This window comes from Crassostrea angulata, chromosome 10 (genome assembly GCF_025612915.1).
Source record: "Crassostrea angulata isolate pt1a10 chromosome 10, ASM2561291v2, whole genome shotgun sequence".
NCBI lineage: Eukaryota > Metazoa > Mollusca > Bivalvia > Ostreida > Ostreidae > Magallana > Magallana angulata.
In genome coordinates, this window is record NC_069120.1 from 7,094,415 (window position 1) to 7,106,477 (window position 12,063).

The 12,063-nt window shown below is 34.2% G+C and overlaps 2 protein-coding genes across 3 annotated transcripts; one reads left to right on the plus strand and one right to left on the minus strand.

Moving 5' to 3' along the window:
* Positions 1-2,079: 2,079 nt before the first annotated feature.
* LOC128167840 (clusterin-associated protein 1 homolog) lies at positions 2,080-7,878 on the minus strand. 2 transcript variants are annotated; one of them, XM_052833770.1, is made up of 12 exons: positions 7,781-7,878; positions 7,377-7,488; positions 7,186-7,270; positions 6,719-6,901; positions 6,492-6,587; positions 6,215-6,298; positions 5,964-6,097; positions 4,953-5,094; positions 4,480-4,564; positions 4,305-4,388; positions 2,572-2,624; positions 2,080-2,320 (listed from the first exon to the last, which is right to left on the minus strand). In XM_052833770.1, the coding sequence occupies exons 1-12, from the start codon at positions 7,800-7,802 to the stop codon at positions 2,201-2,203; spliced, it is 1,200 nt and encodes a 399-aa protein (XP_052689730.1). In that variant the 5' UTR covers positions 7,803-7,878; the 3' UTR covers positions 2,080-2,200. The 2 variants fall into 2 exon arrangements, with proteins under 2 accessions (XP_052689730.1, XP_052689729.1); XM_052833769.1 differs by having other exon boundaries at positions 2,572-2,630.
* A 1,893-nt stretch (positions 7,879-9,771) lies between these two features.
* Positions 9,772-10,869, plus strand: LOC128168004 (testis-specific serine/threonine-protein kinase 1-like). Its single transcript, XM_052834045.1, has one exon. It carries the CDS (start codon positions 9,777-9,779, stop codon positions 10,632-10,634), a length of 858 nt encoding a protein of 285 aa, XP_052690005.1. The 5' UTR covers positions 9,772-9,776; the 3' UTR covers positions 10,635-10,869.
* Positions 10,870-12,063: the final 1,194 nt, after the last annotated feature.

Here is a 12,063-nt window from a genome sequence, read left to right on the forward strand (position 1 = left end):
CGGCAGTCCTGTTCATCCTCACACAACTGCACAGAATTTAGTTAAACTTTGTAGGTAGTTAGGACACAATGTGTTAATGTGCATATTATCCGGGGAATTCCAACCAAAATTTTTTGGCCCTATGTGGAATATAATAATGAACAGTTTGTAACCCTCGTAATTGCTGCACAGAATTTCATAAAACTTTCGAATATTTAGGACTCAATGTGTAGATGTACATATATTACCAGGAAATTCCAATTCCATTATTATCTGGGAATTTTGGTCCTTTATTGGAAATAGTAATGTAGTTTGTAAGCGCAAATACTCTTAAACTGCTGCAAGGAATTTCTGTAGATGTTTACGACACTGTGAAGATGTATATATTCCAGGGAATTACGATTCCATTATTTTCTGGGAATTTTGACCCTTTTGAATTTAGAATATATGTGTTAGAGGCAAAGGGTTGTTTAGTATTTACAAAATTCATCTACCGGTATTTATCATTCTATTGATGTATGTAATGTAACATATTAAGTGTTTAGAATATCTTTAAAGGAGTTAGTTTTGCTTCTTCCTCATCTGAAATATCCCAAAAAGGTAAACATTCCCATAAAAATGTTATGCACCCTTAAAGGCAAAATTCTATGCAATTAAGGATGCATTATTAAGGGCCACACCCTTCAGGCACCATATATTGATCCTTCTGTTCATCTCTTGTTTGTCTGTCCATCCATAATTACTTATTGGGGGCATATCCTCTCTCCCCTTGGCCCAATCTGGCTCATACTTTACCTGCAGATTGACTGTAGGTTAAGGGTGTGCATTGACCTTAAACCAAGTTTCTAGGTTAAAATCATACTAACAGAATTATCCAAAAAATCCTTGTCCAGATCATTTATCCTCTCCTTGTTGCATTCTGGCTCATACTTCACTCAAAGATTGTCTTTGGTTAAGGGGTGTACAGTGACCTTGAATGACGATTCTAAGTCAATGTTCAATTAATGTCTATCAGACCATGCAACAAAAAAATAATTTTCACAGCATATTTACTCTCCCCTTAGCCCTATCTGGCTCATTCTTCACATAAACAGAGTTTCTGGTAAATTGTGCAACGACCTTAAACCAAGTTTCAAGTTCAAATGTGAAGGTCATAGGAGATCTTTTTAAGATCCAGTTTTAGACCACAAATTATTGTTCATATTAAACCCAAAAAAGCCTGTTAGCAAGTTAGGTTAGTAATGGGTAATGAGCTTGACTTAAAGTTCTATGCCAACCTTAAAACTTTTGGGTCAATGTCAAAATCCTCTGAAATGCTTTTATCTTATGTTCTATTATTTAAATGGTCACCATCTCAATGTTGTCTAGCTAAGGATAAAATCAATAGCTACAGATTTATCACTGAAGTTTGGTAAAGATTGAACCTTTAGAATCTTGCATGTAGATAATGGCCATCACAGGGCACGTACCTACCTTAAAAACTTTGAAAATCATCAACCAAATCCACATTGGAACTATACTTAGATATGGTCATTAAAGGGGCATGGTCACGATTTTGGTCAAATTCTATTTTTCTGTTTTTATTATTTACAGTGCTTTAAGAATGCATTTCTAAAGATCAAATGAAATTTGAGAGTCAGTCGTAGAGTTGTGAGCAAGATACAGGGCACACAATCTTTTGCCATATAAACAAGGCTTGTGCTGTTTTTGTTTACATAGGTTCAATATGCCAGTAAAAGTCTTTTTCAAGCTGATTTGTCCATCTTCTTATTCATTTTAAGCATAAATAAATTGTTCCTAACATGTATTTACACATTCATTTTAAGTATAAAACTGGAATTTTCACTCCAACATTCAATATGTAAACAAAAGCTTTGAATTGAAAGCTCTGTAACTCACTTATAACTCAACGAATGACATTCCAATTGTGGTTGCCTATTAAAAATGCCTTACTGGGGCATTGTAAACATTAAAATTGGAAAAATAATTTTTGACCAAAATATGACCATGCCAACTACAATTTTCTACAATTCTCATCTGACAGGTGGAGATTTACATGACTATTATTATACAACTGTATATCAAAATACAACAATGCAATATTTCTGATACTTTTTTTAATCTCACAACTACAGTTTTGACAACCATAATTTTCCTATTAAACATATAGTTACAGTCTTTCAATAAATAAACAGGTCTCATTTTATATCACAGATTTGCTTTAAAAGTCATTGTCATCAATCTCATCGTCTTCATTCACATTGTCATTGTCATCATCATCGTCGTCGTCGTCATCATCATCATCCTCATCATCATCATCAAGGTCTATTTCAGAATCATCCTAGCAAAATAAAAAGAAATTGGTGAAAGTACACATACTGGTATAAGTGCTGGTAAAATGTAATATGTTTAAACAATGATGTCTCTGATCTTTAAAAATGCAATAAGATTAATATTATACATGTAATACCGATCTCAATATAAGAGCAAAGCTCTGAAATGACGAAACATGACCATCAAAGGGTCATTGTCAAATCTCTTTGCCCTTTTATGGAGATCTGTATTTTAACCATTGTTACTACTTTTACTTACGTCACTAGCATCAGCAAGCATTGATCCCATCACTCTCTGCTTCCTTTCCCCAGCTGCTGCTGTAAAACAGAGACCACGCAAAATTTACAAAGACGTCAGAGACACTTAATTCTAATAGGAAAAGGTAACAATCGCAAAAGATTATTGCATAAAGGATGTTGTTTACATAAATGTCATCCTTAAGGCAATATTATTGTCAATTGCTGTTGAGATTTATCTCCACAGACTGTAAATGTGTAAATTTTATCTAAAAGAAAAATACTAACCTTGCATAAAATTTAAAAAACAAAATAAAAATAGAAAACAAAATACAAATTATAACAAAACATTCAATAACATCATACAAGGGAAAGAAATTCTTAACAAAAAATATTTTTATTATATGGTAATAAGGTATTTAAACAAGAAATAAATTTTCTCTGACTTCAAATACGATATCATTTTTGAAATATACTTTGAAACAGTTTTAACTTCTAATTTTATCAGTGAAAGAAGATGTTTAATGTTGTCAAGTGCCTATGCCCCTAGAATGTGAATTATATTCTTTCATAGGTTGCTAACAAGTACAGTTCATGATTTTATTCCATTCAATATCAGCTAGTGTATACTGTAAATCACTTTTTATATATCAATAAATACATAAGTTAACAGTAAATTTTATTTTCACATAATTATTAAGACTCATGAAACACAAACTAAATAAATTTTCCAAATGTAATGCTTTTGTTCAGTGCTTCACTAAAAAATATCTCAAAATAGATAACATTATTAATTTGAGTATATACCGACTGATTTACAGTAACATGATTTCTTGACGAGTAAAATGTGAATCAAAATCTCAGCACTTGTGGGCAGTGGTTTCTTCCCTCGAGTCGTTATACTGCTTTTCAATGTGTTCCTGTGTACTTATTGAAATCAAGTGTTTGAGAAGATATTGCTTGAATCACACAAGTGTTGCATGTTTTTTATCTGATTATTATTAATTTAACAGCAGGGTTTTTTCAGGTGCGATTTTAAAAGTGTGTCAACTTCACACAAGGTCATCTTCTAGGCACTGACCTTACGTTCAAAGCAAAATGGATTCCATGAAAGAAAAGTGCAAACAGCTTAATGACACTTTACATATTTCAAATGATGCTAAAGTTAATGTATCTCAAAAGCCATTTAAGAATTCACAATAACTCTCAATACTTTATATGAGGCATAATTTTACTGGTGTACTTAAAATTAAATGATACTTCATGTTGTTAACTGTTGATAGTTCAAGCAACAAACAACATAGTTCATTTATGTAATTGTTATAAACTACTGCATGTATGACTGATCATAAAGCCTGTAGAGAACAGAAATAACAAAATGATATAAACCAACTGATACTGTATGTCATATACAACACATACTCAGGGTACTGTAAATCAAAAACAACGCTAAATGCAACACTGAGTCTACTTACCGGTAATTTGACCATTTAAAATGCGGTCTGGGCAAGAAATCCAGGCTTAGACATTTTACTCCATGCTAAGGTTATTTTACCGATTGTTTACCATAATGATTTCATTACATGTATTCAGATTAATGTTATCCTTTACTATTAAGGTATATTTAACCAGGACCCATTCTACAATACTATCACTCAGGTGGAGTAATAGAATTGTCCTATAACAAGGACAGGGATTCCATGCTACGATTCTATCACTCAGATAAGGGATCTGTTCTATGATTCAATCACTAACCGTCAGGTCGCTGCCTGGTTGGCTGTTGCACCTCATCCTCATCATCAGACTCGTCCAAATCATCGTCAGAATTACGAGAAAGATCTGAACAAAAAATAAACCCTATTACAACGTGTCCTTTATTTCACACGTAATCAAATCACACTGTAAAAATATATATAACATTGTATCCTACCGATGTCATCAGGCATGATCTTCTGGCGGTTGTGTTCTTCACTCTTCAAGCGATCTGCCATCTGTTTCAATTTTTCCTCTGTCTCCTTCAAAATTTTAAGATATCAACTGTACGAGTATTATATCAAGCTTCAGTTTATAATTAGCTATAGCAATCCCTTTAGTGTTCTTCATTAGTCTAAAGGTAAAATATTACTTTACTGGGAACTCTCTCAGATCTTGCAAATTAATTTCAAAGGTTCCTGACTTTCTTTGGTAACTTTGTTTATATCAGTAACCTTCAACTTTGTGGGAAAGTGTGTCTTTATTTGTTTTAATGATCCTGAATTCATTCCTGTATCTGTGACCTTGAACTCTCTGTGGTGACTTTGTATCAGTGACCTTTAACTATCTGTGGTGACTTTGTATCATCAGTGACTTTGAACTCTCTGTTGTGACTTTGAATTAGAGACCTTGAATGTGGTGACCCTTTACCTCAAACTTATCTTGCTCTGCCCGGTTATACTCTTCCTGCTGGGCTTCTAGGTAGGTCAGGTTCCTGAATTTCTCCATGTACACTTCATACAACTTCTGAAGGTCTTCCTCTAGCTTCTCATACTCATCCATATAGGCTGGTCTAAAACAGATCAATAAGAAGGAACTGACAACCAAATCATGAACACTGATGCATTATGAACTGAGCTCCGCTTACAAAATAAGTCAGGTTCATAATGAACCAAAGAAAACTTGTGCTTTTAAACACTAAACAAGTGATCTACAATAGTATTAATCACTAAATAATCCAAAGTTCAAATAAACAACTTTTGATATGCATTTTCATTGCATAATTATGACAAACATAAACATTCAAGATAATAGATAAAATACTAACCACCAGTAATGAAAATGTGGAAAACCCCCAGTTTTAATCTACTACAGGTATTAACCTACTACACAGTATCATGATCAAAATGTACTGGAATTGTTTGTGAAACAAATTGCAACTCAGTCCATGTTCAAGTTACCTTACAGCGCTGATTCTAATTAACAAATTATTCAGTTCGTATACACTGTATGATAGTTATACAGGTCTAAAATGAAGATAAACTACTTGTTTCATGCTAGTAGAAATCTCATGCTTTATTTTATCAAGTCAACACTTTGGCTACCACAGTAAGCATCATACTAATCCATTTAATAATTTTTTTTGTGGGGTGCTTACTTTTTGCTTAGTTTGATGTTAATACATGTACCAAAAAGCCAAAATTGAAGTTGCAACTGTTTATCTCTTGTATCATTACTTCAAAAGGGGATTCCTTAGGGAATTACTTTGAAATCTCCCAAATAACAAGAGTCAAGATAAAGGTCATTACCTTAGTGTATTCAAATTGCAAAATTTTATGCCCATGTAAATAAACCACTATTAGTTAGATAAACAAAAAACAAGGAGACAAATGAATCTTATCTCTATTTGTTGAAGATATGATAATAATAATAATTGAATACCTGACACTTTGTAAAGTTTGTAATCGCTTGTTATTTCTCTCAAGTTCATTTTTCTTTTTCTCTATTTTAGCTTCTAAATTAGCTTCATCTGATGCCACATTGTCCAACTGCATAAGGTATTTCTTTATTTCATTCTGCAAAAAATCACACCAAAAGAAAAACATATATCATATGATATATTTTCACTTTGTTAATGATTTGATTATAATATACAATGATATTACATAGCATTCTTTCAGTAAATGACTTACCTCAACTCCTTTGATTGAACCAGTGATTCCACCCTCAACTTCATTGATTTCCAGTGACTTTGCTATCACAATGGATCTTTGCTCCTAAAGAGATAACAAAAAATGAGTACAGGTCCCGGTACTTAAGATTAAACTTAAATTATCAATTTAAAGTCATAAACTAAATATCATAACTGTGGTTTCATCAATACCAATTTTAATTGTTTTTCATTACTTTTATGTTTATTTACTCTAAATCTGACTAATTTCAAGCTTTAGAGACTAATATATAACTTACCCTTAGGTCCACTTCTTTGCCTAAAAGATCATATAAAGTTGCTCCTTTGGTGGTTATTTCTGATGCCAGTCTTCTTGCTTCTTTTAAATCATTAATCTAGAGAAGAAAATTAAATGGTCTGAGTTTAAAAAGTACCTGTTACATGACTCAAATAAAAATTGTTAGCAGGAGAGACCAGCAAAGTTTGACAATTTTGGGGATAATAGTGTTCACAACTGCCATTTTACCTTTGATGAGATATCAAATGAAAGATGTGATGAGTCGTCTTCATTGTCAGTCTCTGACTGGCTGGATGAGTTGGTCTTCATGGCATTGTACAACATGGAGGTAACCTTCAGCATCTCCTTAACAGCATACCCATCAGACTGGTATAACTTCTTTGTGTTCATCTTGATATGGGCTTTTGTGTGCTAAAATGCCAAGTTTTATAACTGAATTGTGTTTAAATACAATGTAGGAGCTTAGGTATTATTGCTGGGTTTCAGATTTCAAGTTTGCTACACCTTGGGTGAAAAAAATAGTGTCTTATAAGTAATTAAATAATAAATTAAAATATTGTACATGCTTTACTTAAAAATAAATTTGACAAATGCTTCAGACAATATTGCCTATAATGAAAGAGCATCTATGCAAATGAGATTTTATCCATAATAGTCTTTGCCTCTTTGTCAATCACGTGAAACATCAAACTAACCATGAATTCTGCCACAGTTTTTATAAAAATGACTCTGTCTTGGTCTGTGTCGATGTCACAATGAATGTCAGCATTCGGGTCATATCTGAAAATACACAGAGAAATCAACTAAAGTAAGCAAGTGGTAAATGGTGTGAACACTCTGTCTTAATTTCAACCACCTGCAGATAAATGTGATAACCTTAACTTACCTTTTGACAAGCCATCGCATTACTTCTGCAACTAAAGGAAAGTTGGGGTTTCTAAAATTTTCCATGGAGATTAGTCTTGGATATCCCAAGGCCCTCATCATCTCCGTGAAATCTGATGGAAAAAGTAAACAACATAGAAATTTATTAAAGTTAAGTAAAACATGCCCGCATTTATAGTAACAAACCAGTGGAAGAAAATATAAACAAATTATCGATTTGGACGTATGAATTAAAAGAAACAATAGAGTAAAACAGATATAAAACATTATTTTAAACATTATACCAAACAATAAGATCTATACTGTGGCTAACATTTGAGAATTTTTTATAACATCTGAGGCATGCAATACAGTGTTCCTGTATAAAATATGATACCAGCTTAAATATGCGAATAATCTACATACTTCTCAAGTCTCTGTAAGACATGGTGCCTGTATATTTTGAGATATATACAATCAAACTGCTTCTGGTTGCGAAGAAAGCTAAACTATTTGACGCATGCGTAAACAACAGAAAATAAATTACAATGAACAACGATCCCGATATCAAAATATATACGTTCGGAACGTGAATCTGAAAAACTTGGCGATATATGCCTAGCAATAGAAGTAGCAATAATGTCTCAATGATGATGATCTGATCCAAAAGATAAGCTGGATTGGGGAGGGTTACGTTAAGTAGCAGCATCCAAAAAATATTGACAAGCAAGAAAAATTCCTAGAATCATGAAAATCCAAATCAATGGAGTGTGGGAGGGGGTAGTGTAGTTGGCCTATATATAACTTCAATTTTCAATTTCACTCTTAAGTAATTTCATTCTTTTTATTTAATTTTTTACATACTCTCAAATAAGGGGGGGGGGGGCAACTCCATTATAATTCATCTATCAATAAAGGTGTACTGACTGATATTTGGGCTCCGAAATTTGCTCACTGACATACAGAGGATTTTCCTTTGTAAATATTATCTTCCCATTCATTAATTCATTAATTCATTATTCCATTTCATCATAATGCATGACATTTCTACGCATAATTAAAAAAAAAATATACAGAATAGATAAGCGATAATACTGAAAAATGTCAATACGCAATGGGGTGGATCCTTTTGAAGTACATTGTAATACGCAGCAGCGTCTCTTAAAAACGATAATTAAACAAGTGTAATTAAGTAGTTGCTGTTTTGAGCCACGGAAATGACAAAAAGCGATTTTGCCCCTAAGACGGGAAGAGATCGCGGTGGTTCAAACCACACAGGTCAGCACTTACAAAAGTCAGATGAATATCATCCTTCCAAATCAAGGGTTTCTGAAATGTATATCTATATACATATTATATAAAGAAGATCGTAAATGTATAGCGAAAAGGAAGGATAAAAATTTGAAAATTATTCTAATACATAAAAAAAATACAGTTACTTTTTAATTTCGAACACGTTCAAATCACTTTATACCAATTGATAGTTGGCGCTAGGCAAAATGTCCCGAGAGATGAAAGAGATGTGCTCATTGCAATCGCCACGAAATAAAAGATGAATTCCAATTCCATTATAGCTGTAATTCATTGCGACAAGAAGACATTCAATGTTTATTAGAAAAATATCAATATAAAAATGCTATTAATTTTACAATATAAATTAATAGTAATGTCTAGTACAAAACACCATAGAATAATAAATGAATAAAATGTAAATGTAGAGCAGGGAGAATCAGAAAATCCTAATTGATTTATGCAGATGTACAGAATACACACCATGGTCATAGTCTCAATAAACGGCCACCTCAGGCACGTAGCATCGTTTTTGAAAGTGGGGGGGGGGGGGGGCAGACTCATCCAAAAAATCTTCACAAGCAAAAAAAAAAAAAAAAAAACCAAAATAAAGACTTTCCAAAAAAATCTTCAAAATCCTAATCCGGGGGGGGGGGGGGGGGGGTGCTGACGTAGTATATAACTTCAATTTCAATCGTAATTTCTTTGTTTTCATATTAATTTTTTACATCCTTCAAAAAAGTGGGGGGGGGGGGGGGGGCAACTCCATGATAATTCAATTTTTTTATATGTAAATTTAAAAAAATTAGTTGCTGCGAGAAAAAGTGTGGGGGGGGGGGGCAGCCCCCCCCCTGATGCTACGTGCCTGCACCTACCCCTGGCCTACCCCACCCCCTCTCTCTCTCTCTCTCTCTCTCTCTCTCTCTCTCATTTGATTGCATGACAAATGGCCACAAATGTCAAACTCTTACAACTTATGGAGAATAAATAATTAATGTAACTTTGTTAAATGTACAATGGACTTTGATATGCTTTGCAGTGTCTTTTTTCTTGGGAGCTAATTGTTATGACGTCACAATGGACAGACGCTTACGTTTGATTTATGTGTGTACAATGAATCAATCATGGAGAAATGAATGGAAAGGAAGCTTTGACTCCTCGAGAATTTCTGCGAATAGCAGACTTTTTTGCCACTAATGGATACAGACTGGGCCCCAAAATCGGCGAAGGAACATACTCTAAAGTAAGAATTGCTGAGCGGTCTAACAACGGGGAATTTTTAGCAGTTAAGATAATTGACAAAAGAATTGCGAAGAAAAGCTATGTCACAAAGTTTTTACCAAGAGAACTGGAAATTGCAGTTCTTGTGAAACATCCAAATGTTATATGTACGTACGAAATTTTGCATCAAGGAGAGCTAGTGTATATTATAATGGACTACGCTGAAAGGGGGGACTTATTGCAGCTGATCCAAACTTGCGGGGGTGTCTCCGAAAAGGAAGCAAAACGAATGTTCAAAGAAATGGCGGAAGCCGTAAAATATTTACACAATCTTGGAATAGCTCACCGAGATTTAAAATGTGAAAATATTCTGATAATGCGCGACAAGCGAATAGCACTTTCCGACTTTGGGTTTTCACGGTTGTATCTGGATCAGCAGCATGGTGACGTCACCAGTAAGACCTATTGTGGCAGTAGAGCTTATGCTTCCCCTGAACTTTTGCGTGGTGCTCCATACGATCCCAGAACTAACGACGTTTGGAGTCTTGGGGTTATACTTTTTATAATGATCTGCGGGAAAATGCCATTCGATGACAGAAACCTCAAATTAATGCTGAAAAAACAAATGTCTGAAGGGGTCACAGTACCAGAGACAGTGAAAACACAGGTCTCCTCAGAGTGTGTCAGGCTTGTTTATCAAATTCTGGATCCAAACACAGATTCAAGGCCAGGTGTTGTAGATATTCTGCAGAGTGATTGGTTGAACTGATATTCTGTGTATCAAATGGAAAGAACTCAACAAGCGTATTGGGGATTAATGAAATCAAATGCTTTTGTTTGGATTGATAAAAAAGGAATGATTTTCATACATGTCAACAGTTTTATTACAGTGCATTTTCATAATCCTGCCCAATATGCATTTGGATATATTTTTAATATTTTGTTGCATACTTGAAAAAAAGGATGCTATTGTCCGTAAATATATTTTTAGGCCATCCTTTAAAAAATGTAAATAGTACTTTTGAGTACATCAGTTTGTATTAACTTGTTTTACATCCGTGTACATATACATCCAAGTACATGTAGTATATATTGACAAATCCTGTTCTATGAGAGGCTCATCCTTCATTTCCTGATGATATAACCCGCGGGGCTACCCAATACTGTACACTGACGGATAGACACCGTCTCAAGTCACGGTCCGCATATATAGCTCTCTCAAGATGGGATGGGAGAGGGTCGTAGATATTGGCCGCAGTTTGCGACGATGACGGATAGACTGACTCCGAACTATGCACATTACAATTAGACATTAAGATGTCATCAATTACACCGCGGTACATACAGCTGAATACACAGGACGCGTCACACTTCAATATTTCTTTTCCGATGCACACATGCGCGGATCGGGGGGGGGGGGGTCCTTGGAAAATTCAAACTTATTTAATTACATGTATATAATAATTAAGTTGCCGAAAATAGGCCTTAGAACCCCCCCCCCCCCCCCCCCCCCCCCCCCGGGCTAAGATATATAATTACAATCTAAACGAAACGGATGAACGCAATATGTGTTGAAAATCATGTAAGGGTTTAGAAAAACATCAGAGGGCATATTTTCAATAACAGTAAACTATAGAAGCATTACATGACGGCATGTAATTCAGTGGCTTGCCTAGTCCAGTACAATATCCTTGTATTTAATTAAATTCTGATGTTCCTGTTCACAGTAACTGAACTGAATCGACAGACCCTCGCAATCTATACTTTAACTTAATACAAACACAGTATGTCAAGCATTGGGTCGAATTTTAAAACGCATTTTTCTTTTTAAAAATTAAGAGCTATAGTCAAACTGATCAATTAATAACGATTTTAGAAAAGAAACACCGTTTTTTCTAGATATACCCAAATAACTACACATGTCAAGTTAAAACCAAGCACCCTGTTGGTAACAAACTCCATCGTTCTTTGTTGCTCTTCCCCCGGCAGTGTCGGCGTCTTGGTACAGGGACAGTGGCTGTTCAACATCATCGAAATATTAGTACTTGATATAAAATAGTTTTTATACGTCTTATTCAGATCTATAGTAACTTTATATTTTTCAAATTCATAATCTGTAATGTAAGCCAACTACGACGTAGACTACACACTTAACATATATCGTCCATCATCTGTACCATCAGTACTAACTAACGGAA